General features: G+C 47.6%; 1 protein-coding gene across 3 annotated transcripts; it reads left to right on the forward strand.

Annotated features, from left to right (window-relative positions):
- Positions 1-8,312: 8,312 nt before the first annotated feature.
- On the forward strand, positions 8,313-24,629 carry DDX56 (DEAD-box helicase 56). Of its 3 annotated transcripts, none has more exons than XM_060171603.1 (14): positions 8,313-8,463; positions 8,559-8,742; positions 12,305-12,461; positions 12,584-12,754; positions 12,872-12,962; positions 13,926-14,170; positions 17,767-17,886; positions 18,388-18,501; positions 18,595-18,689; positions 19,735-19,808; positions 19,892-19,981; positions 20,494-20,599; positions 24,032-24,105; positions 24,380-24,629. In XM_060171603.1, the coding sequence occupies exons 1-14, from the start codon at positions 8,377-8,379 to the stop codon at positions 24,455-24,457; spliced, it is 1,686 nt and encodes a 561-aa protein (XP_060027586.1). In that variant the 5' UTR covers positions 8,313-8,376; the 3' UTR covers positions 24,458-24,629. The 3 variants fall into 3 exon arrangements, with proteins under 3 accessions (XP_060027586.1, XP_007524463.2, XP_060027587.1); XM_007524401.3 differs by having other exon boundaries at positions 8,559-8,720; positions 12,301-12,461; XM_060171604.1 differs by lacking the exon at positions 8,313-8,463 and having other exon boundaries at positions 8,588-8,720.
- Positions 24,630-24,916: the final 287 nt, after the last annotated feature.

A 24,916-nucleotide genomic window follows, 5' to 3' on the forward strand; every position in this document is an offset into this window, starting at 1 on the left:
GGGCTACAGGCTGTCTCTCGTTCTCTATCTCCCCTTCCTTCTTTATGTATCTTTATACGGAATAAAATTTTATTTCATTTTATTTATTTTACCATAAATAGGTAAACATGAAACATGAACCTCCTCAGCTAGTCCAAGCCTCTTGGAGCTGTTTGACTTAGATGAAACAATTTTTTCTGAAAAGACACGTCTTTCTCCGATTATTAAAATACTGTTCCCTTGTGGTCCGGGAGGTGGCACAGTGGATAAAGCATTGGATTCTCAATCATGAGGTCCTGAGTTCGATCCCCAGCAGCACATGTACCAGAGTGACGTCTGGTTCTTTCTCTCCTCCTATCTTTCTCATGAATAAATAAATATATTCTTTTTAAAAAATTGTTCCCTGTAGTTTCCTTTTTTGAAAAAAAAATAATTTGCTTTACTTAACTATATTCCACACATGAAACCATCCCATACTTGTCTTTCTTTTTTCATAAATATTTATATATATTTATTTATTTTCCCTTTTGTTGCCCTTATTTTATTGTTGTAGTTATTGTTATTGTTGTCATTATTGATATCGTCATTGTTGGATAGGACAGAGAGAAATGGAGAGAGATGGGGAAGACAGAGAGGGGGAGAGATAGACACCGGCAGACCTGCTTCACCGCCTGTGAAGTGAATCCCCTGCAGGCGGGGAGCCGGGGGCTCGAACTGGGATCCTTCTGCCGGTCTTTGCATTTTGTGCCGTGTGCACTTAACCTGCTGCGCTACTGCCCAGCTCCCCCCATACTTGTCTTTCACATCTTATTCCACTTAGTGTAGTCACCTCCAGTTCTATCATTTTGTTCCAAAAACCACAATCTCATCTTTCTTAATTACAGAAGTGTTACAGTGTATTACATATGCCTTTTACATCTAACTCTAAATAGTGAAGTAAAATGTCATCGTTGAACTATTCCAAGTTCAGATGTTTAAGTTTTTTTAAAAAATCTATTCCATATTCTCATATGAAACTATTCTCATATGGACACCATTCTGGTAAATGTGGCCCAGAGCATCGGGCATGCAAGTCCTGCTCTGCCAGCTGAGTTATTTCCCCAACACTTTTTTTTTTTTCCCCAGAGCACTGCTCAGCTCTGGTTTATAGTGGTATGGGTGGTTGAAGCAGCGGCTTTGGAGCCTCAGGCATAACAGCTAATGTTATTTATTATTGTTATCGTCATCATCATCATTACTATTATTATTACTGCCAGAATACTGATCAGCTCTGGCTTATGGTGGTGTGAGGGGTTGAACCTGGGACTTTGGGGCCTCAGACACTAGTCTCTTTGCGTAACTATTATGCTATCTATGCCCGCCCTTATTTTTATTTATTTTGTTACGTTCACAGCTCATTTTTAATCGTGAGATTTAAAAATTTTTTCATTTATGGTTATTGTTGTCATTATCATTATTTATCTACATACCTATTGTATGTACCAGATCCTGCTCAGCTCTGGCTTATGGTGGTGTTGGGGGTTGATCCTGGAACCTCAGAGCCTCAGGCATGAAAGTCTTTCGCAGAACCCTATGCTCTCTCCCCAGCCCTCTATTATTATATATATTTTAATTGCCACCGGGGTTATTGCTGGGGCTTTGTGCTGACACTATGAATCCACTGTTCCTGGTGGGCATTTTCCTGTTTTTCAATATATTTTTTAAATCTTTATTTACTTATTGTTGGGCACAGACAGAGCAATTGAGGAGCAGAGGTAGAGAAGGAAAGAGATAGATAACCTGCATCCCTACTTCACTACTCGTGGAGTTTTCCCCTGCAGATGGGGACCAGTGTCTTGAACCCGAGTCCTTGTGCACTATAATTTGTGTGCTTAACCAGGTGTGCCACTGCCTGGCCCCTCCTTTTTTTAAAAATTTCATTTGATAGGACAGAGAGGAATTGAGAGGGTTGGGGGTATAAAAGGGAGAAAGACATACAATGCTCCTGAAGTTTTCCCCCTGCAAGTGGGGAGCTTGAACCCAGGTCCCTGAGCATGGTAATGTGTGCACTCAGCTGGGTCCACCACCACCTGGCCCCCTCATTTATTATTATTATTATTATTATTATTATTACTATTATACTATTATTATTATTACTATTCTTATTTTAATTTATTATTTATTGGATAGAGACAGAGAAAAATCGAGAGGAAAAGGGGAGGTAGAGAGGAAAAGAGAGACACACCTGCAGCACTGCCTCACTGCTCAAGCATGTGTTCCACCACCGGCTCCTTTTATTTATTGTTTTTTTAACCAGAGAAGCTCTGGTTTATGGTGATGCTGAGGATTAAACCCGGGGCCTTTGGTGACTCAGGCATTAAAGTCTATTTGCAGACTGGGGAAATAATGGTAATTCAAAAAACTGTCATGCTTGAGGCTCTGAGGTCCCAAGTTCAATCCCCAGCACCACCATAAGCCAGCACTGAGCAGTGAACTAGTCTTCCTTTTTGTCATTCTTTCTCTGTTTCTTTGTATCTCTCCCAATAAAATAAATGAAATATTTTTAAAGGTCTATTTGCATAACCATTAGGTTATCTCCTCAGCTTCTTAATTTTTTCAAAAAAGTTGATTTTATGAAAGGAAGAAAGACTAGAGCATAGGGAGTCGGGCGGTAGCGCAGCGGGTTAAGCACACATGGTGCGAAGCGCAAGGACCGCCATAAAGATCCCGGCTCGAGCCCCCGGCTCCCTACCTGCAGGGGTCGCTTCACAGGCGGTGAAGCAGGTCTGTAGGTGTCTCTCTTTCTCTCCCCCTCTCTGTCTTCCCCTCCTCTCTCCATTTCTCTCTGTCCTATCCAACAACAACAACATGAATAACAATAATAACAGCCACATCAGCGATAAAACAAGGGCAACAAATGGACAAAAAATAGCCTCTAGGAGCTGTGGATTCATGGTGCAGGCACGAGCACCAGCAATAACCCTGGAGGCAAAAAGAGACTAGAGCATGAAGTCTAGGAGATGGTGCATTGGACACACAGCATGAGGTCCTGAGTTCAGTCCCCGGCAGCACATGTATCGGAGTGATGTCTGGTTCTTTCTCTCTCTCCTTCTATCTTTCTCATTAATAAATAAATAGGGGAGTCGGGCTGTAGCGCAGCGGGTTAAGCGCAGGTGGCGCAAAGCACAAGGACCGGCATAAGGATCCCGGTTCGAACCCCGGCTCCCCACCTGCAGGGGAGTCGCTTCACAGGCGGTGAAGCAGGTCTGCAGGTGTCTATCTTTCTCTCCCCCTCTCTGTCTTCCCCTCCTCTCTCCGTTTCTCTCTGTCCTATCCAACAACGAAGACAACAATAATAACTACAACAATAAAACAACAAGGGCAACAAAACGGAATAAATAAATAAAATAAAATATTTTTAAAAAGCAAGTAAAATAAAATCCATATTATAAAAAATAAATAAAATCTTTTTAAAAAAAGATTTTATTTATTTATTAATAAAGATAGGAGGAGAGACAGAAAGAGAAAAAGAACCTGACATCACTCTGGTACATGTGCTGCTGGGGATTGAACTCAGTGAGAATCCAACACTTCATCCACTGCACCACCTCCCAGACCACAAATAAATAAAATCTAAAGAAAAAAAAAAAAAAAGAAAGATTGGACCACTGCTGTCATGATGTGGTAGCTGGTGTTGAGCTTGGGCCTCACACATACATAGCACAGCTTCTGCCCACTGAACCATGTCTCTGAGGGCTAAATTCTTTCTTTCTTTTCTTTCCTTTTTTTTTAAAAAGAATTTATTTATTTATTAATGAGAAAGATAGGAGGAGAGAAAGAACCAGACATCACTCTGGTACATGTGTTGCTGGGGACTGAACTTGGGACCTCATGCTTGAGAATCCAATACCTTATCCACTGTGCCACCTCCTGGGCCATAGTTCTTTCTTTTTTAATTTCTTTTTAAATAATAATTATTATCTTTATTTCTTTTTAAATAATAATTATTATATTTATTGGATAATGACAGCTAGAAATTTCGAGAGGAAATGGGGAGAGAGACAGGGTGGGGGTGGATAGCATAATGGTTATGCAAAGAGACTATCATGCCTGAGGCATCCCTGCACCACCATAAACCAGAACGGAGCAATTCCCTGGTTAAAAAAAAAAAAAAAGAATTGAGGGGCTGGGTGGTGGCACACCTGGTTGAGGGCATGTTACAGTGCTCAGGGACCCAGGTTTGAGCCCCCAGTTCCCACCTGCAGGGGGAAAACTTTGCAAGTGGTGAAGCAGTGCTGTAGGTGTCTCTCTGTCTGTCTTTCTATCACTCCCTTTCCTCTTGATTTCTGGCTGTCTCTATCCAATAAATAACTAAATAAAGATAATGCAAAAAAAAAAAAGAGAATTGAATATATAAATATGAAAAAAATCCACCTGTTTTCAAGACTGTGGAAGAACTATAGTGGTTATTTATAGGGGTGGGGGATGATGGGAGTGGTGAAAATATATGTAAAATTTAAAAATAAGAATAAATTGGGAGTTGGGCGGTAGCGCAACGGGTTAAGTGCATGTGGCACCAAGCACAAGGACAGGCTTAAGGATTCTGGTTCGAGCCCCCGGCTCCCCACCTGCAGGGAGTCGTTTCACAGGTAGTGAAGCAGGTCTGCAGGTGTCTATCTTTCTCTCCCTCTCTGTCTTCCCCTCCTCTCTCCATTTCTCTCTGTCCTATCCAACTATGACATCTGTAACAACAGCAATAATAACTACAACAATAAAAAAACAGGAAGGGCAACAAAAGGGGAAATAAATATAAAAAAAGAATAAATTAAAAAATAAAATAAGTGGTGTGGGGGTGGGGGGCTGGGAGATAGCTCATCTGGTGAAATAGGAGACTGAGCAAGCAGGAGGCCCTGTGTCACTTGGGAACACCACAAATGGTGGGACACTGCTGCAGTGTTTCTCTTCTCTTTACTTTTTTTTTTTAAATGTGTGAATGTTCTTCTTCTTTAAAGATTTTATTTATTAATGAGAAAGATAGGAGAGAGAAAGAACCAGATATCACTCTGGTACATGCACTGCCGGGGATTGAACTCAGGACCTCATGCTTGAGAGTCCAATGCATTTTCCACTGTGCTACCATCTGGACCACTCTTCTCCCCCCACCCCTTTAACCAGAGCATTGATCAGCTGGTTAAATGGTGTGGGGGACTGAACCTAGGACTTCAGAGCCTCAGGCATGACAGACTGTTTGCATAACCATTATGCTATCTAACCCCCACCCAATCTTCTCTATCTCTCTCTCCATATATATAACAAAATTGGGCTCAGGAGGCCACTCAGGTATCACACACACACGTGTGAGGTCAAGTTCATTGCTGGTGTCACATTAAAAACACAAATACATGGAGGGGAAGACAGAGCTGGGGAGAGAAAGATAAGACACCTGCAGACCTGCTTCACCACTTGTGCAGCAATCCCCCTGCAGGTGGGGAGCTGGGAGCTTGAACTGGGATTCTTACACGATCCTTGTGCCTGGTGCCATGTGACTTAACCCGCTAGGCTACCGCCTGACCCCCAACGACACAGGTTTGAGCCCAGCCCCCACCTCACTGGAGGAAGCTTTGGTGCTGTGATCTTTCTCCTTCTCTTTTAGACTCTCTATTTCTATATGGAAAGTGTCAGTTTAGAGCAGTAAAGTCTCAGTGATAAAACAAACAAACAAACAAAAAACCCCACAAATCCAGGGGGTCGGGTGGTAGCTCAGCAGGTTAAGCGCACATGGCCCGAAGTGGTTGGAGCCCCTGGCTCCCCACCTGCAGGGGAGTCACTTCACAAGCGGTGAAGCAGGTCTGCAGGTGTCTCTTTCTCTTCCCCTCTCTATCTTCCTCTCCTCTCTCCAGTTCTCTCCGTTCTATTCAATGACAACATTAGTGGCAACAATAACAATAACAGCAACAAGGGCAACAAAATGGGAAAAAATGGCCTCCAGGAGCAGTGGATTCGTGGTGCAGGCACCGAGCCCCAGAAATAACCCTGGAGGCAAAACACACACACACACACACACACACACACACACAAATACATACAATAAAATGAAATTGGGGCTGGGTTGTGGTGCACCTGGTTGAACACACGTTACAATGTGTAAGAACCCAGGTTCAAGCCCCTGGTCCCCACCTGCAGGGGGAAAGCTTTGCCAATGGTGAAGCAGTGCTGCAGGTGTCTCTGTCTCTCTCCCAAACTCCCCTTCTCTCTCTATTTCTAATTATATCCAATAAATAAAAATAAAATAGATAATAAAAATTGAAATAAAACAGGGAAATTATCCCAAGCTATGGGGTGGGCCCAAGGTAACCAAAGTCTTAAATATTGAAAAGGGGGAGTTGGTAGTGCAGCAGATTAAGTCACATGGCACCAGGCACAAGGACCAATGTTAAGGATCCTGGTTCAAGCCCTTGGCTCCCTGCCTGCAGGGAAGTCACTTCACAGGTGGTGAAGTGGGTCTGCAGGTGTCTATCTTTCTCTCCCCGTCTCTGTCTTCCCCTCCTCTCTCCATTTCTCTCTGTCCTATCCAACAAGAAAGACAGAAAACAATAACTACAACAATAAAACAACAAGGGCAACAAAAGGGAATAAATAAATATTAAAAAAATATTGAAAAGGGAGGCAAAGGTCACATAAATTAGATACGAGGACTCAACCCACGGAAGGAGGTGGCCACAGTCAAAGTGGAAAAAGCATTAAACAAATTCTCCATCTAGAGTTTCCAGCAGGTAGTGCAGCCTTGCTACATATTTTTGCCTCCAGGGTTATTGCTGGGGCTCGGCACCACGAATCCTCTGCTCCTGGAGGCTATTTTTTCCCATTTTGTTGCCCTTGTTGTTGTGCTTGTTATAGTTGTTATTGCTGTCATAGCTGTTGTTGTTGTTGGATAGGACAGAGAGAAATGGAGAGAGGAGGGGAAGACAGAGAGGAGGAAAGATAGACACTTGCAGACCTGCTTCACCACCTGCGAAGCGACCTCCTGCAGGTGGGGAGCGGAGGCTCGAACCGGTATCCTTAAGCCGGCCCTTGCGCTACATTTTTTTTTCTTTTGGTCTTGTCATGTCTAGGCTTCACCCGTCAGACAGGCGTGGGGATGGACTAGGCTCTAATCTGGACTGTGTGAATAGCAAGGCAGGTGCACTAAACAAGCGAGGTATTCTCCCCACACCCCCCACCCAGTTTCTAAATTCTATATACTTAAATTTAGACAAACCATTAGCCTTGGGGGCCAGGCGGTAAGGTAAGGACCCAAGTTCAAGCCACCTGTTCTACACCTTCACAAGCGGTGAAGCAGGGCTGCAGAGATCCCTTTCTGTCTCCTTTTTAAAAGAGAGATTTTTATTTTTTTATTCATGAAGATAGAAGAAGAGAGAAAGAACCAGACATCACTCAGGTACATGAGCTGCTGGGGATTGAACTCAGGACCTCATGCGTGAGAATCCAATGCTTTATCCACTGTGTCACCTCCCGGACCACTCTCTCCCTCTTTCCTCTCAATTTTCTGTATTTTAAAAAAAAAAAGAAAAGCATTGGACAATTCAATCACAGGCATCACATGTGCCCGAGTGAAGCTCTGGTTCTCGCTCATTATTGTAAATAAATAGCTGAAAATAGGTGAGTGTACCTAGTGTTGTTATGAGGTGATAAAAGAAAGCTAATAAAATTTTAAAAAGCTGATAAAAAATATAAAAGAGGGAGTCGGGCGGCAGCGCAGCGGGTTAAGCGCAGATGGCGCTAAGCACAAGGTCCGGCGGAAGGATCCCGGTTGGAGCCCCCGGCTCCCCACCTGCAAGGGAGTCGCTTCACAGGTGGTGAAGCAGGTCTGCAGGTGTCTTTCTCTCCCCCTCGGCCTTCCCCTCTTCTCTCCATTTCTCTCTATCCTATCCAACAACAATGACATCAGTAATAACTACAACAATAAAACAACAAGGGCAACAAAAGGAATAAATAAATAAGTAAATAAAATAAATTTAAAAATATATATAAAAGAATAATAAAAGAAAAATAAAAGCTGATAAAAGAAAGGCTAAATGAAAGCGGAATCGCAAGTTGCAAGCTGTCCCATGGCAGCTGGATGCAGGCGACCCTCAGTGGCTGGTCACTCTGAGTGGGCCCAGCCTGCAGCCTGCAGCGGTCAGCGCAGAGACAGGAAGTGGGTCAAAAAAGGGGAGCGGCCACGGAGCTCTAGGTCGGGGATTCCTGGACAACCTCTGAGCCCTGACTTCATACAGTGGCACACAGTACCTCTGCCACTAAGCTTAGCTGAGACCGGAAGCTCAGAATTCAGCACTTCCGGGAAGGATTTATTTTTTCAACGCTGATTGGTGGTTGGTTGGACCCCGCCCTTGTGTTGTTGAATTCTTCCGACCACGCATGCTCAGTAGCACGCGGAACGGCAGCATGGCTGAAGCAGAATCCCTCGGTTTCCAAGACATGGGGCTCGACCCCCGGCTTCTGCAGGTAACCAGGAGGGCTGGTGGGCCCGGAGGAGAACAGTCTCATCCGTGGGGGTGCTGGAGGCTGAGTGGGTCTGAATCAGGCTTCATTTTTCCTAGGCAGTCGCCGACCTGGGCTGGTCGCGCCCTACGCTGATCCAGGAGAAAGCCATCCCGCTGGCCTTGGAGGGGAAGGATCTTTTGGCTCGGGCCCGCACAGGCTCGGGGAAGACTGCCGCCTACGCCATTCCGATGCTGCAGCTGCTCCTCCATAGGAAGGCGGTGAGCAGGGGCAGGGAAGCCGGTAGGCTTGCAGGCAATCTGTGTTTCCGTCCTCCAGTCTCAGCTAAGAATCAGGTTTTTCTTTTTTTTTTTTTAATATTTGTTTATTTATTACTTATTGTTATCCTTGCTATTTCATTGTTGTAGTTGTTGTTGGATAGGACAGAGAGGAATGGAGAGAAGGGAAGACAGAAGGAGAGAGAAAGACACCTACAGACCTGCTTCACCGCCTGTGAAGCGACTCCCCTGAAGGTGGGAGCCGGGGACTCAAACCTTACGCTGGTACTTGTGCTTTGCAGCCAATGGCGCTTAACCTGCTGCGCTACCGCTCTTCCTCTTCCTCCTCCTCTTCTTCCTCCTCCTCCTCCCCTTCTCCTCCCCTTCCTCCCCCTCCTCCCCCATCTCCCCCTCCTCCTTCCCCTCCCCCCTCCTCCCCCTTCTTCTCCCCTTCCTCCCCCTCCTCCCCATCTCCCCCTCCTCCTCCCCTTCCTCTCCCTCCTCCCCCTCCCCCTCCTCCTCCCCCTCCCCCCTCCCCTTCCTCCCCTCCCCTTCCTCCCCCTCCCCCTTCCTCCCCCCTCCTCCTCCCCTCCTTTTTTATTTATTTATGAGAACCAGACATCACTCTGGCACATGGCTGCCAGGGATTGAACTCTCGACCTCATGCTTGAGAGTCCAAAGCTTTACCACTGCGCCACCTCCCAGACCAATATTTTTAATTTTAAAGACTTTATTTGCTAGAGAGAGAGAAACACACCAGAGTATTACATTGACATATTTACTTGTTAGAGTCAGAGCATCACTCTGCTACATGGGATGCGGAGGTTGAACTTGAGACCTTATGCTTGAAAGCCCTAGACTTTATTCACTGTGCCACCTCCTGGGCCCTTCATTTGGCTTCTTGCCTGCAAAGACTGGCCTGGGTATGGCTATGGCTATGGCTATTGCTGTGCACTGGAACTCAGGTTACATTGGTTCCAGTCCAGGCCCCACTACCTTGATTTGTAGTAGCCTTAAGTAAATAGTTTTCATTTTTTCTTTTTTTTAATTAATTAATTAATTCCCTTTTGTTGCCCTTGTTGCTTTATTGTTGTAATTATTATTTTTAAATTTATTTCTTTATTGGGGAATTAATGTTTTACATTCAACAGTAAATACAATAGTTTGTACATGCATAACATTCCCCAGTTTCCCATTTAACAATACAACCCCCACTATGTCATTTATCATCCTTCATGGACCTGTATTCTCCCCACCCACCCACCCCAGAGTCTTTTACTTGGGTTCAATAAGCCAATTCCATTTCAGGTTCTACTTGTGTTTTCTTTTCTGATCTTGTTTTTTAACTTCTGCCTGAGAGTGAGATCATCCCATATTCATCCTTCTGTTTCTGACTTATTTCACTCAACATGATTTTTTCAAGGTCCATCCAGGATTGACTGAAAATGGTGAAGTCACTTTTTCACAGCTGAGTAGTATTCCATTGTGTATATATACCACAACTTGCTTAGCCACTCATCTGTTGTTGGACACCTGGGTTGCTTCCAGGTTTTGGCTATTACAAACTGTGCTGCCAAGAACATATGTGTACACAGAGATCTTTTTGGATGGATGTGTTGGGTTCCTTAGGATATATCCCCAGGAGAGGAATTGCAGGGTCATAGGGTAGGTCCATTTCTAGCCTTCTGAGAGTTCTCCAGACCGTTCTCCACAGAGGTTGGACCAATTGACATTCCCACCAGCAATGCAGGAGGGTTCCTTTGACCCTACACCCTCTCCAGCATTTGCTGCTGTTACCTTTTCTGATGTATGACATTCTCACAGGAGTGAAGTGATATCTCATTGTTGTCTTTATTTGCATTTCTCTGACAATCAGAGACTTGGAGCATTTTTTCATGTTTTTCTCAGCCTTTTGGATCTCTTCTGTGGTGAATATTCTATCCAAGTCCTCCCCCCATTTTTGGATGCGGTTATTTGTTGTCTTGTTGTTGAATCTGGCAAGCTCTTTATATATGTTGGTTATTAAACTCTTGTCTGATGTATGGCATGTAAAGATCTTCTCCCATTCTGTGAGGGGTCTCTTGGTTTGGGTAGTGGTTTCTTTTTTTTTTTTTTTTTTTTTTTTCTTTCTTTTTTATTTATTTATTTATTTATTTTTTATTTTTTTATTTAAGAAAGGATTAATTAACAAAACCATAGGGTAGGAGGGGTACAACTCCACACAATTCCCACCGCCCAATCTCCATATCCCACCCCCTCCCCTGATAGCTTTCCCATTCTCTATCCCTCTGGGAGCATGGACCCAGGGTCATTGAGGGTTGCAGAAGGTAGAAGGTCTGGCTTCTGTAATTGCTTCCTCGCTGAACATGGGCGTTGACTGGTCGGTCCACACTCCCAGTCTGCCTCTCTCTTTCCCTAGTAGGATGGGTCTCTGGGGAAGCTGAGTTCCAGGACACATTGGTGGTGTCTTCAATCCAGGGAAGTCTGGCTGGCATCTTGATGACACCTGGAACCTGGTGACTGAAAAGAGAGTTAACATACAAAGCCAAACAAATTGTTGAGCAATCATGGACCCAAAGCTTGGAAAAGTGGAGAGGAAGTATTAGGGAGGTACTCACTGCAAACTCTAGTATACTTCTGCTTTCTTACTTTGGTGGGTAGTGGTTTCTTTTGCTGTGAAGAAGCTTTTTAATTTGATGTAGTCCCATAAGTTTATACTTGCCTTAGTCTTCCTTGTAATTGGGTTCGTTTCACTGAAAATGTCTTTAAAATTTATGTGGAAAAGAGTTCTGCCAATATTTTCTTCTAAGTTATCTGATAGTTTGTGGTCTAACATCCAAGTCCTTGATCCACTTGGAATTTACTTTTGTATTTGGTGAAATACAGTGATTCAGTTTCATTCTTCTGTATGTTTCAACCCATTGTTTCCAACACCATTTCTTGAAGAGACTCTGCTTTCCCCATTGACTAGTCTGGGCACCTTTGTCAAAGATTAGATGTCCATAGGTGTGGGGCCTTATTGTTGTCATTATTATTGTTGTCGTCATTGTTGAATAGGGCAGAGAGAAATGGAGAGAGATGGGGGAGACAGAGAGGAGGAGAGAAAGACACCTGCAGACCTACTTCATGGATTGTGAAATGACTCCCCTGCAGGTGGGGAGCCGGGGGCTCGAACAGGGATCCTTCCGCTGGTCCTTGCCCTTTGCTCCAAGTGCGCTTAAGCTGCTGTGCTACTGCCCTACTCCCTTTATTTTCTTTTCTGAGCATATGCGCACACATACACGTTCATACATATATTCAGTTTTGTAGAATTACTGTGAGACTTCAGCTCCTTAAATCTTAGACATTTCATTACTGTTAAGTTATTTTTCTTAAAAGTTAGTTTATGGGGGAAGAATCCTCTGTTCCACATTCACAGGTGGATACTAGATGTGAGGAGCTGATCAGAATGCAGCTCACTTGTTCTGTTGAAACCGCAACAGTTGAATCACAGCCACAGTGCATGGAAGAAGCTGAGAAGAACACCACGTGCTGCAGTAACAGACTAATCTATAATGACTGACTCTAATTCCTGTTCTTGCAGACAGGTCCAGCCATAGAGCAGGCAGTGAGAGGCCTTGTCCTCGTGCCCACCAAGGAACTGGCACGGCAGGCCCAGTCCATGATCCAGCAGCTCGCTGCCTACTGTGCTCGAGACATCCGAGTGGCCAATGTGTCAGCTGCTGAAGACTTAGCTTCTCAGAGGTGGGTGAGAACAATGCAGTAGGGCACTGAAGCTGCCTATGGGTTGTGGGGTTGGGTGAGTGCTGCACGAAAGAGGGTTGGGCCAGGGTCAAGTTCCACTTGCTGCTTTGCCACCCCCACAGAGCCGTGCTGATGGAGAAGCCTGACGTGGTGGTTGGGACCCCGTCTCGAATACTGAACCACTTGCAGCAGGACAGCTTGAAGCTGCGGGATTCCCTAGAGCTGCTGGTGGTTGATGAGGCCGATCTTCTTTTCTCCTTTGGCTTTGAGGAGGAACTCAAGAGTCTTCTCTGGTAAGGAAGAGAGAGGCCGACAGGGGTTGTGATTAGAGACCCAGAGCAGAGAAACCTAAAATTCAGCTGTCAGAGGCCTGTAGAGTGAGAGTCTAATGGGGATTTGTTTCATTTCAGCCACTTGCCCCGGATTTACCAGGCTTTTCTGATGTCAGCTACTTTTAACGAGGATGTACAAGCACTTAAGGAGCTGGTCCTTCACAATCCGGTGAGGGCCCTGCAGAAGTGTCTGGAACCACTGGCATACAATACTCAAAAGGATGTGATCCTTCCTTCTCAAAGAACCTTTTAGTGTTTCTAGTGGGAAAATCAGTAGCATCTAGAAATTAGTTATCACCTCCTCCAATCTAAAATCACTATGGTGGTTGCAGATGTGGAAGTGGAGGGGTTCATCTAAAGATCCGAATGGGGACCAGCAAGGGCTAGACAGGTTGCTTCCAACAGCAGGACTAGAATTCTTGCCATATGTGGACTTGACTCTTCTGAAAGGTTGTGGAGGTAGGATCGCCCTCATTTCATTCAGTTTCGAAGTAGTTCTACTGGTTCTGTGACCCTAATGGTCTCCGTGAGGTATTTATTTATTTATTCCCTTTTGTTGCCTTGCTGTTTCATTGTTGTTATTGATGTCATTGTTGTTGGATAGGACAGAGAGAAATGGAGAGGAGGGGGAGAGAAAGACACCTGCAGACCTGCTTCACCGCTTGCGAAGTGCCCCCCCCCCCCGCTTGTGGGGAGCTGGGGGCTTGAACTGGTATCCTTAGGCCGGTCCTTGCGCTTTGCGCCACCTGTGCTTAACCCACTGCGCTACCACCCAACTCCCTTCCATGAGGTTTTATGGCATCTGAACACCAGCGCGCTTAGAGTGTTGTGAAAGCTTTCTTTCTTTTTTTAACCAGAGCACTGCACTCTGGTAGTGCAGGGGATTGAACCTGGGACTTGGGAGCCTCAGGCCTGAGTCTCTTTGCATAGCCATTATGCTATTTACCCCTGCTCGTGAAAGCTTTCTTGTATTTTCCTTCTCTGTTGGTGTTGGGGATTGGACATGTGAAGCTTGTAGCCTCCCATGGTCCATGCTTCCTAGCTCCTTAGGTTCCATGCTGGAGGGAACTAGGATGCCCTGAACAGACATTCCTGTCTCCTTTCTCCTGACCATAGACTTGTCCTCCCCCAGGTTACCCTCAAGTTACAGGAGTCACAGCTGCCAGGGTCAGACCAGTTGCAGCAGTTCCAGGTGGTCTGTGAGACCGAGGAAGATAAGTTTCTGTTGCTGTATGCACTGCTCAAACTGTCACTGGTTCGGGGCAAGTCACTGCTATTTGTCAACACCCTGGAGAGGAGTTACCGGCTGCGTCTGTTCCTGGAGCAGTTCAGCATCCCCACCTGTGTGCTCAATGGAGAGCTCCCACTGCGCTCCAGGTTTGCCATGCTGGTGTTATGGATGAGATGAGCTGAAGATGGGGGCTGCAGATGGAAGACCCGCTTAACTGCTCCTGTTTCTTTACCTCCTATGAGATAGTTTCATGAGAAAGGTGACTCAGGAGGTGGCACAGTGGCTAGAGCACTGGACTCTCACGCATGAGATCCTGAGTTCGGTCCCCAGCATCAAGTGTACCAGAGCAATGTTTTGGCTCTGTCTGTCTCTCACATGCTGGTTTTTTTTTTTTTTTTTAAAAAGTCTTTTTAAGAAGGAAAGAAATCAAGGCACCACTCTAGTAGCACTGCAGTGGTGGGGGTTGAATCAGAACCCTCAGGCATGTATGCCCTGCTCAGCTGAGTAAATTTTAGTTCAGTTGCTGTTACTCTCCCCCCTTTTTATTGTTGTTATTGATGATGTTGTTGAATAGGACAGAGAGGAATGGAGGGGGGTGGGGAAGGTGGGGGGTGGGGGGAACACCTGCAGACCTGCTTTACCTCCTGTGAAGAGACTTCCCTGCAGATGGGGAGCTGGGGCTCGAACCGGTATCCTTATGCTGGTCCTGCACTTAACCCGCTGCACTACCACCCGACTCCCCACCCCCCCTTTTTTTTTTTTGTTACCAAGGTTTTGCACCTGACCAATCCCACCACTCCTGGCAGACTATTATTTTATTTTATTTTTTAAAAAAGATTTTATTTATTTTATTAATGAGAAACATAGGAGAGAGAAAGAGACAGATATTACTCTGGTACATGTGCTGCTGGGGACTGAACTCAGGACCTCTTGATTGAGAGTCCGATACTTTATCCACTGCGCCACCTCCTGGACCACAAGACTATTATTTTTAGATGGTGGAAGACAAGAGAGGGAGAGAGAGAAGACAAGACACTGTAATATTTCACAAAACTTTCCCTTTGCATTGTGTTCCCAAGTGGTGGCCAGGGTCTTGACCCAGGTTCTTGCACATGGTAAAGTATGCACTTGACTGGTATGCAGTATCCTGGCCCTCTTTCTAATTTTTTTTTCTCTCTTTTTATTTTTATTTTTTATTGGGGGATTAATGTTTTACAGTCGACAGTTAACACAATAGTTTGTACATGCATCACATTTCTCAGTTTTCCACATAACAGTACAACCCCCACCAGGTCCTCTGTCTATCTTCTACTCCCCCTCGTCACACACACACACACACACACACACACACACACACACACACACACACATCAGAGCACTGCTTGGCTCTGGCTTATGGTGGTGTAGGGGATTGAACTTGAGCCTCAGGTATGAGAATCTTTTTGTATAATCACTATGCTATCTACCCTCCACACTTTTTTTTTTTCTCTCTCTCTCTCTCTCTTTAAAAAATATGTATTCCCTTTTGTTGCCCTTTTTTTAAAAAAAAAATTCTTTATTTGGGAATTAATGTTTTACATTTGACAGTAAATATAATAGTTTGTACATGCATAACATTTCTCAGTTTTCCATATAATAATACTATAACCTCCACTAGGTCCTCTGTCATCCTTCTTGGATCTGTATTCCCCCCCCCCCAACCCCAGCGTCTTTTACTTTGGTACAGTACGCCAATTCCAGTTCAGGTGCCACTTGTGCTTTCTCTTCTGATCTTGTTTTTCAACTTCTGCCTGAGAGTGAGGTCATCCCATATTCATCCTTCTGTTTCTGACTTATTTCACTTAACATGAATTTTTCAAGGCCAATCCAAGATTGGCTCAAAACGGTGAAGTCACATTTTTTTATAGCTGAGTAGTATTCCATTGTGAATATATTTATTTATTCCCTTTTGTTGCCTTTTTTTTTAAAAATTGTAGTTACTATTGTCGTTGTTGGATAGGACAGAGAGAAATGGAGAGAGGAGGGTGTGAGAAAGATAGACACCTGCAAGACCTGCTTCACCGCTTGTGAAGTGACCTCCCTGCAGGTGGGGAGCCGGGGGCTCGAACCGGGATCCTTATGTCGGTCCTTGTGCTTTGCACTACGTGTGCTTAACCCGCTGCACTACCACCTGACTCCCTTCTCTCTCTTTTTTAAGAAATTAATTTATTGGGTAGAGACAGTAATTGAGAGGGAAGGGGGGAGATAGGGAGACAGAGAGACACCTGCAGCCCTGCTTCACCACTTGTGAAGCTTTACCCCTGCAGGTGGGGACCAGAGGCTTGAACCCAGGTCCTTGCACACTGTAATGTGTGGGCTTAACCAAGTTGCCACCACCTGGCTCCTCCTTTCCCTCTTTCTTTGCTTTATTATTTATTTATTATTACTTTTTTTTTTTTTTTTTTTTTTAACCAGAGCACTGCTCAGCTCTGGTTTATGATTATGCAGGGGAGTGAACCTGGGACTTTGGAGCCTCAAGCACGAGAGTCACTTTGCATAACCATTGGGCTATCTACCCTCACCCCTCTTGCTTTATTTTAATGACACAAACACACACCCTAGATGTTAAGGAAACTGTTAATAAGATGCCTGAAGCCGAGGTGGGTGGAGGAAGAAAGGGGCCTTTTATTTATGCATAGGCCAGGAGCTCAGATCTTTTTGATAACTCTGGCCCCAAACAAAGGGACAGTACAAGCTTATATAGGGGGTGCAGGCTGAGAGCAGAAGCATTACAGAAGCAGAGGCTGCAAGGTTAAGGGGTGGACTTGTACCCATTCCTCAGGGCCTGGTTGTCTTAGTTATTGTTATCTTTCCTGCATAGCTGTGTCTGGGAAAGGTTAGCCTCAGCACAAGATAGACCACTGGGGTAGGGTGGGGGTTGCCTTTTAGGAGGGCAGAAGCTAGCCAGGGTTACAGAAGCTGCCTTCTCGGTCAAAGTTCTGTCTGACCTTCATTGTCTCTACCTGTTATTATTTGCTCACCCAGTGAAGGCCAGCCTGCACTAGCCACCCGCCCTATCTCAGAATTTCCACACATTCTTAACCCATTATTAGTTTGTCAGTCTTTCTGTCCTGTATTGAGGCCTACTTACAAATGTATCACAATCAGATTAGAAGCATATATTATAAACATATCCAGGAGCTAAAAATTGGAAATTTCCTATCATATAGAGTACTGCTCAACTCTGGCTGATGGTAGTACTGGGGATTGAACTTGGTGCCTCAAAATCTCAGGCAAGAGAGACCTTTTGCAGAATCATTATGCTGTATGCCTAGCCCCACTCTTGCCCCTTCCTTCCTTTCTTTTTTATTACCTTTATTTATTTGTGAGAGATATCCATATATGGAGAGGGAAGGTGGAGATAGAGAGGAAGAGAGACAGAGAGACCCCTGCAGCACTGCTTCACCACTTGTGAAGCTTGCCCCCTGCAGTTGGAGACTGGGAGATTGAACCTGGGTCCTTGCTCATTAATGTGAGTTTAACCAAGTGTGCCACCACTCTTTCCCATTTAATAGTAGCTGACTTTATATCATGATAGTCACTTATTTCTCAGCTCTGAGAATACCTGCTGTAACTCCATGGGGTAAGGAAAAGTTTTAAGAAAAGTCAGAAAGGGGTTGGGTTAATGGTTGGGTAATGTTTGCCTTAGTGTCTGCAGACTGTATGTTGAATGAGTGTTGTGTCTGTCTCACCCCCCCCCCAGATGTCACATCATCTCACAGTTCAACCAAGGCTTCTATGACTGTGTTATAGCAACTGATGCTGAAGTCCTGGTTTCCACAGTCAAGGGCAAGCAGCGGGGCCGAGGGAGCAAGGGGGACAAGTAAGTTCACTTCTCTGCCCCTAGAACTCCACAGAAATCTGTTTCCCAGCCTTTCAGAAGACTGAAACCGTAGTGCCTGAGCAGGGGGCCTGGCCTGGCTGCCTGGGCATGGGGATGGGCATGGAGGAGGAGGTGACCTGGGAGCTGACCAGGGGCTCAGGTCTGTGACCTGTTGGGAGGATGTTTCTGGAGGAGGGAAACCCCAAGCCTGTGCTTGGTGGGTTATCAGCATAGAAGTGGTTTCAGGGGACCCTGTGGGCCAGTGAGTTCTACTGTTACCCTAGAGCTGAGGTGAGAGCAGGGGCCTGTCTGAGTGACAAAGCTCTAGGCTGTCCCCTACTTCCCTATCCTGTAGAGTAGTTCTTATACTAATTACTGGTATGTTGGGGCCTTGTGGTTCCTTCCAAGGTCTTGTTTAGGGTGCTGGATGATTACTAAGCTTGGGGGAGTACCTGCCATAGACAGGGAGGGTCAATCTGAGGTTGGGATGTTTCCCTATAGGGCCTCAGATCCTGAGGCAGGTGTGGCCCGAGGCATCGACTTCCACCATGTGAGTGCCGTGCTCAACTTTGACCTGCCCCCCACCCCGGAGGCTTATATCCATCGTGCGGGCAGGTAGGTGTGCCGGGTGGGCACTTGGGTGGAATGATGAGGGAACACACCAAAGGACTTGGTCCATAGACACAGGCAGGGCCTCTCCCCTTGTAGGACGGCGCGTGCCAACAACCCGGGCACAGTCTTGACCTTCGTGCTGCCCACAGAGCAGTCCCACCTGGGCAAGATTGAGCATCTGCTCAGCGGAGGTAAGAGGCTGGCTCTTTCTGGCCCAGACATGGGCAAGGTTTCTCTCACAGGGCCTTCACCAGTGCTGGTGGTGGCAGTGGGGACCCAGCATGATCAGCTACCCTCTCACTGGAACCATGGAGCTCTCCACCCCATTGTCCATCCTTTCCTGCCTCATGGTAGCCACTGCCCCCTCCACAGACATGCCAGTGGGATTCAGAGTCAGTGATTGCCTGGGTATGGGAAGGGCTGAAGGGCTTGGTGGTGATTTAGGAGATGACCCTGCGAGAGGGAGCTCTCAGTGGGACTCTTCACCAACTGAGCTGCCAGGTCTTGGTGACCTCTGGGTGGGCAGCACTGCCTACCACACAAGGTATCAGGAAGATCAGGACAGAGTGTCTTGTGCTGGCAAAATAGCTCCCTTGGCTAGTGCACTGCTTTGCCATGTTGTAACCCAGATTAGAGGCCATTTTCCACCACACTGAAGGAGCACTTCTGTGCTGTTATCTCTCTGTTTATCTCTCTGTCTCTGCCTTCTCTGTCTCAGTCTAAAAAGAAAAAATAAAAAAAAGTCAAAGTTTCTTGTGGGGGCCAGAGAAGGACACCAGCCCTTCTGGCATTAAGCCTCTGGGCCCTCTGTGTAAGGTGGTGGTCCAGGATGTACTTGGTGGGGAGGTTGAGGGAGTCTGCTTGTTCCTTACCTGAAGCAAGTGATGCCTATCCCCCATCATCATTGTCATGAGTATCTGGTAACTTTGTGCACTGCTGAGACAGCTTAGAACAGGGTCAGGCTGAGGTGGTGCTTCTGCCCTGCACGGACCCACTGTGACCTAAGTGTCCTCTGGGCAGCAAAGAGGTCAGGTGGGTGGGTCCTGAGCCTCGGGGACAGTGGGCCACCCTGTGTACAGCATTGTAGAGCAACTGCCACCACCCTGCTGGAAGATGCAGACTTTTGGCTGCGTATGTGACACACTAGGAAGGAGTGAACTTTAGTTCCCGAGGGGCCAGGGGCCCTGACTCTCAGCCTGAGGGACTCTTGTTGCTGCCCCTCCCCCAACCCCACAGAGAACGGGTCACCCGTCCTGCTTCCCTATCAGTTTCGCATGGAGGAGATTGAGGGCTTCCGCTACCGCTGTAGGGTGAGTGGGAGCTGGGGTGGGCATCCAGGTGAGGAGGGGGGGTTTGTTCATCTCCCACCTTGACCACTCTTGTCGACCCCCAGGACGCCATGCGCTCGGTGACCAAGCAGGCCATCCGAGAGGCCCGGCTAAAGGAGATCAAGGAAGAGCTTCTGCACTCGGAGAAGCTCAAGGTGTGTGGGGCAGCAGAGGGGTGCGGGGGGTGGGTGCAGGGCAGTAGGGCATGGGACAACTCATCTGGGAGGGTGCCTACCTTCCCATGCATGTGAGCCGGGCTCTAGCCAGGCCCCCATCGCACCAGAGTGAGCATGCATGGGCCCATAGTAGAAGCAGCACTGTATGAACACGAGAGGCATGAGTGCCTGAGACTCCACCATAGAGGCACAGTGGGCATGTTAGGATAAGGACAGGAGCCTGGAGGCTGCATGTCCAGACAGAGCAGCTACAACATCATGCTGAGCAAGGAGGGTGCTACGAGCCTCACAGGGAGGGAGAGGAGCTTGGGGCCAAGCCTTCACAGCTGTGTGCAGAGCATAGTAGTAGCTGCCTCAGGAGGGTCAAGGCGTCCTAGGCCAGGATAGCAGGATGGTCTCTGTTGCCTCCATTCTCAGGCCCAAACCACCCTGTCACACCCTCCTCCCCACAGTAGCCAAGGAGAGGCTGACCATACTTTCTCCCTATGCAGACATACTTTGAAGACAACCCCAGGGACCTCCAGCTGCTGCGGCACGACCTGCCCCTGCACCCAGCCGTGGTGAAGCCCCATCTGGGCCACGTCCCTGATTACTTGGGTGAGTGGGCTCTGCTCTCTGCCACCATGTGCTGCCAGTCATGGGGCCCTGGGGGCTGGTAGTGCCCATGTGCACAGACACGAGTACAGACTTGGGCATGTGGACACCTGTCCATAAGATCTTGCAGGGTAGGAGTTGCTCTTTCATGGAGATGGGGAAACTGAGGCAGCACAGGGGCCCTCTGCCTCACTTGGTGGGAGATACAGGGAAAGAATGAACCAGAAACTTCCCAGGCAGCTCCTTTGTGGTGAAGGGGGTGACAGGGTGGTGGAGGACTGAGGGTGCTGGGCTGGACGGCTAGAGTCTAGAACAGTCATTGAGAATGTGTGTGTGTGTGTCTGTCTGTCTGCCTGCCTGCCTGCCTGCCTGCCTGCCTGCCTGCCTGCCTGCCTCACCCAGTACAACACACACTTCAACATGTACAAGGACCCAGGGTCATATGGGAACACCTGCATGAGGAAAACTTCCTGAGTGGTAGAGCAGTGCTGTGGTGTCTCTCTTCTCTGTCACCTCTATCTCACCCTCTGTCTAAAAACAAAAAACAAACCTCAAACAGCTTGTACCAACATACGCACAGGCACATGTTTTGTCCTGTTACATGTTGTTAAAATTCGGATGCTCCAGCTGGCCGGGCTAGCTTCACGGGCGGGTAACAGAGACTTGTGGACACACGACTGGGCAGGGAAGCTGTATTTCTTTATTCAAGAACGATTCATAAACTGAACCAAACTAATCACCAAACAAAACTCTCCTGCCTCCTTCTCACATGGCGGCGCCAAGAACTCTCGAACTCTGGAATTCTGGAACTCTCTCAGGGTTCCTTGGGGCGGGGCCAAGCGGGCCCGGGAAACTAGCAGGACTGAACCAATTTTCTTGGCAGGGGGAGAGCTAGAACAACTCAATGTAAAACATACAACAATTCCCCCTTTTCTTTTTAACTAAATGACCACAGTATCAGGGGAGTGGGGTGAACAGAAACCTCTATCATACAGGCATTTTTTAAAAAGAAGCTGGCACAAACATGGAGAAACATGTAAGCAAGTAACAAGAACCAGTGTGCTGCCAAGGGAAGGCCTGAGGGGGCCATTTTTTGCCTCTGTGGGCAAAACTTTATCAGCTTAAAAAAAAAATTTCTTGCCTCTGGGGGCGTACATGTCTCAACGGACATTTGCATGGGGGCGGGGAACGGCCTAGAGTCCCAAAGGCAGCTGGCTGCAATTTACTTACTATGAAACAAAACTTGTTATTAGCATAACCATAGCGCAATCTAACGTTTCTAATAGAGAAGGAATTTGAGACTTTTTTTTTTTTCCTCCTCCAGGGTTATTGCTGGGTTCGGTGCCTGCACCATGAATCCACCGCTCCTGGAGGCCATTTTTTTTTTTTTGCCCCCTTTTGTTGCCCTTGTAGCTTCGTTGTGGTTATTATTATTGCCCTTGTTGACGCAATTCGTTGTTGGATAGGACAGAGAGAAATGGAGAGAGGAGGGGAAGACAGAGAAGGGGAGAGAAAGATAGACACCTGCAGACCTGCTTCACCGCCTGTGAAGCGACTCCTCTGCAGGTGGGGGGCTGGGGGCTCGAACCGGGATCCTTACGCTGGTCCCTGCGCTTTGTGCCACATGCGCTTAACCCACTGCGCCACCGCCCGACCCCCGGAATTTGAGACTTTCGGAATTTGAGACTTTTACATATCAACAACGTCTTTTTAACCTTTTGTTACACCCATTCAAGATGGAGACACACCCTAGGTGTGAGCAGGAAAGAAAACCTCAGGCATGAGAATAATTAGCATAGCCATTGTGCAATCTACCATTTCTAATAGAGAAGGTAATCGAGAGTTTTACATATCAACAAGTCTATTTAACCTTTTGTTACACCTATTCAAGATGGAGACACACCCTAGGTGTGCGCAGGTCTTGTTTAGACCAACTTAGTTAAAATATATTGATTGTTAACTAATTTTTACCTCAGACTTTAAATGTAAGTTAATTTTATCTTTATGAGAATACCTTTGTTGAAGACATGTCATTTTAAACACAAATTTAAATGTGTACTGTCTTAGTTGTTGGGGGGGTCACCATCTGGAGGTGGCCTCCCACGCAGCTCCACTTCAAGGAATTGCAGGTTGCAATCTCTGCACGAATCTCTGCATACTCCAGCTTGTCTGCCTTCAGACTGGAGCTGAGGATCTCGGCCAGAGTGCCCAGTTTCGGCAGGGCGCCCGGGGGGTCCAGGAGGTCTGGGATCTGTATAGAATTCATAGCCCGAGGGCGGGCGGGCCAGCCTTGTAGAAGGCGCAGGCCGAGATGCCCTGGGGTAGCGGCCATGATAGGCCGCCACGGCCCTGCCCCATGGCCCTGTCATATCTGCTGTCTTGTTCCATGGCCCTGCCATGTCTGCTGTCCTGTTCCATGGCCCTGTCATATCTGCTGCCCTGCTCGCAGTGGCCGAGCAACGTGGAGGGATCCCGCGTCCAGTGCCCTGCGCCACGTGGTGGAGAGCCGGCTCCTGTGGGCTGGCCTGAGTGCTGGCATTGGGCTCCTGCGTGTTGGCATTGGGCTCCAGCGTGTTGGCATCGGGCTCCTGCGGGCTGTGGGGTTGCGGGCGCGGTGTGTGGAGTTGTGTGGGCGCGGCCAGCTGGCTGGCTGGCTGGCTGGCTGGCTCCTCAACCAGGCAGCTCCACGCCTCACTCCCGCCCGCTGGCTCTTCCCAACTCCGCTGGCTGTTCTGAGTTCGCCCGAGCGAGTGGAAACCACAGAGTGGTCCAGAGATAAATGTTCCAGAAACAGCGAAACAATCTCGTGAAGAAAGGGCAGAGGCCTTTGGAGATCTCTTCACAAGCAGAAGAGAAGGCCATAGTACATAGGTAGCCAAATTGTCTTTACTTATCTGAGAGATGCGCAGGTCAGGTCCACGTGGGCACCATTTGTTGTTAAAATTCGGAGGCTCCAGCTGGCCGGGCTAGCTTCACGGGCGGGTAACAGAGACTCGTGGACACACGACTGGGCAGGGAAGCTGTATTTCTGTATTCAAGAACAACGATTCATAAACTAAACCAAACTAATCACCAAACAAAACTCTCCTGCCTCCTTCTCACATGGCGGTGCCAAGAACTCTCAAACTCTGGAACTCTCTCAGGGTTCCTTGAGGCGGGGACAAGCGGGCCTGCGAAACTAGCAGGACTGAACCAATTTTCTTGGCAGGGGGAGAGCTAGAACAACCCAATGTAAAGCATACAACAGTTACAGAGTCAAGTGCTGCAGGGAGTACAAGACCAGGCCCCCCCCCATGGCTCTGTGTGGGGATCCCTGTTCTGTGCACTCAAGAATAACAACTGCATGCTCGTAGGCACTTCAGATATGAGGCTCAGCCTGGGATTGAGGTGGGGGTATAGAGAGGGTTCCTCTCAAAACTCACTCATCTTTTCCAGTCCCTCCCACCCTGCGTGGCCTTGTGCAACCTCACAAGAAACGGAAGAAGCTTCCTTCGTCACAGAAGGGCAGGGTATGTCTCTAGGGGATTTGATGACAGCTTCTGGGCTCCCTCCCTGTCTGCCACCTTGTCCCACTGTCACAAGTCTGCTTGTGTCCTGCCCTAGGGAGGGAGAAGAGAAGCCCTAAGAAGTGACCTCCCCACTTCTAGCAATGGAGCAGAGTCAGGCTTGGTGCCTCCTGCCGCTGCCATTGAGTGGCACAGCCACCCTCCCCATGGTGCTCGTTCTCATAGGGGCAGACAGCACATTTCATTCCCCAACTAACCTGCAGCTTTGCTCCCGTAGAGGATGAAGACTCAGAACCCACTGCGCAGCTTCAAGCACAGAAGAGAGAAGACCAGACCCTCAGCCAAGCCCTCCTGAGGGCAACAGGCCTCCTGGACTGTCTTCAGGGTCCCCTCTGGCCTGAGCAGAGTGGGGAGTGGGAGTCCTGCCACCCCCACCCTGTGTGGACTATTTGTGGGGCAGCTGGAGTTGTGGACTTGCGCTGCCACCGGCACCCCTTACAGCAAAATAAAAGAGTCCAGCCGCCCTGCCTCATGTTTCCTGCGTGTAAGAAAGGACCTTCTCCAGACACTTCAGGACAAGAGCAGCTTCAGGAGGCAGGTGCACCAACTGTGCTTCCTGGGGCCTTGTGGTATCACCTCCACCAGGGTCTCGGTCTCAGCTCCTATGACCCTACCTACGTGATGTCATTTCCCGACTGTAAGGAGGGGAGCACAGAAGGGAGGACACCTGCTCTAGCTGCTTTAAGTCCAGCCCTCCGCCCAAGGGCATCCAGGGAAAGCCAGCTCCTCTCAGTTCTTTGTTTTTTGAGATTTA

The sequence above is a fragment of the Erinaceus europaeus genome, chromosome 14 (assembly GCF_950295315.1).
Source record: "Erinaceus europaeus chromosome 14, mEriEur2.1, whole genome shotgun sequence".
Lineage (NCBI taxonomy): Eukaryota > Metazoa > Chordata > Mammalia > Eulipotyphla > Erinaceidae > Erinaceus > Erinaceus europaeus.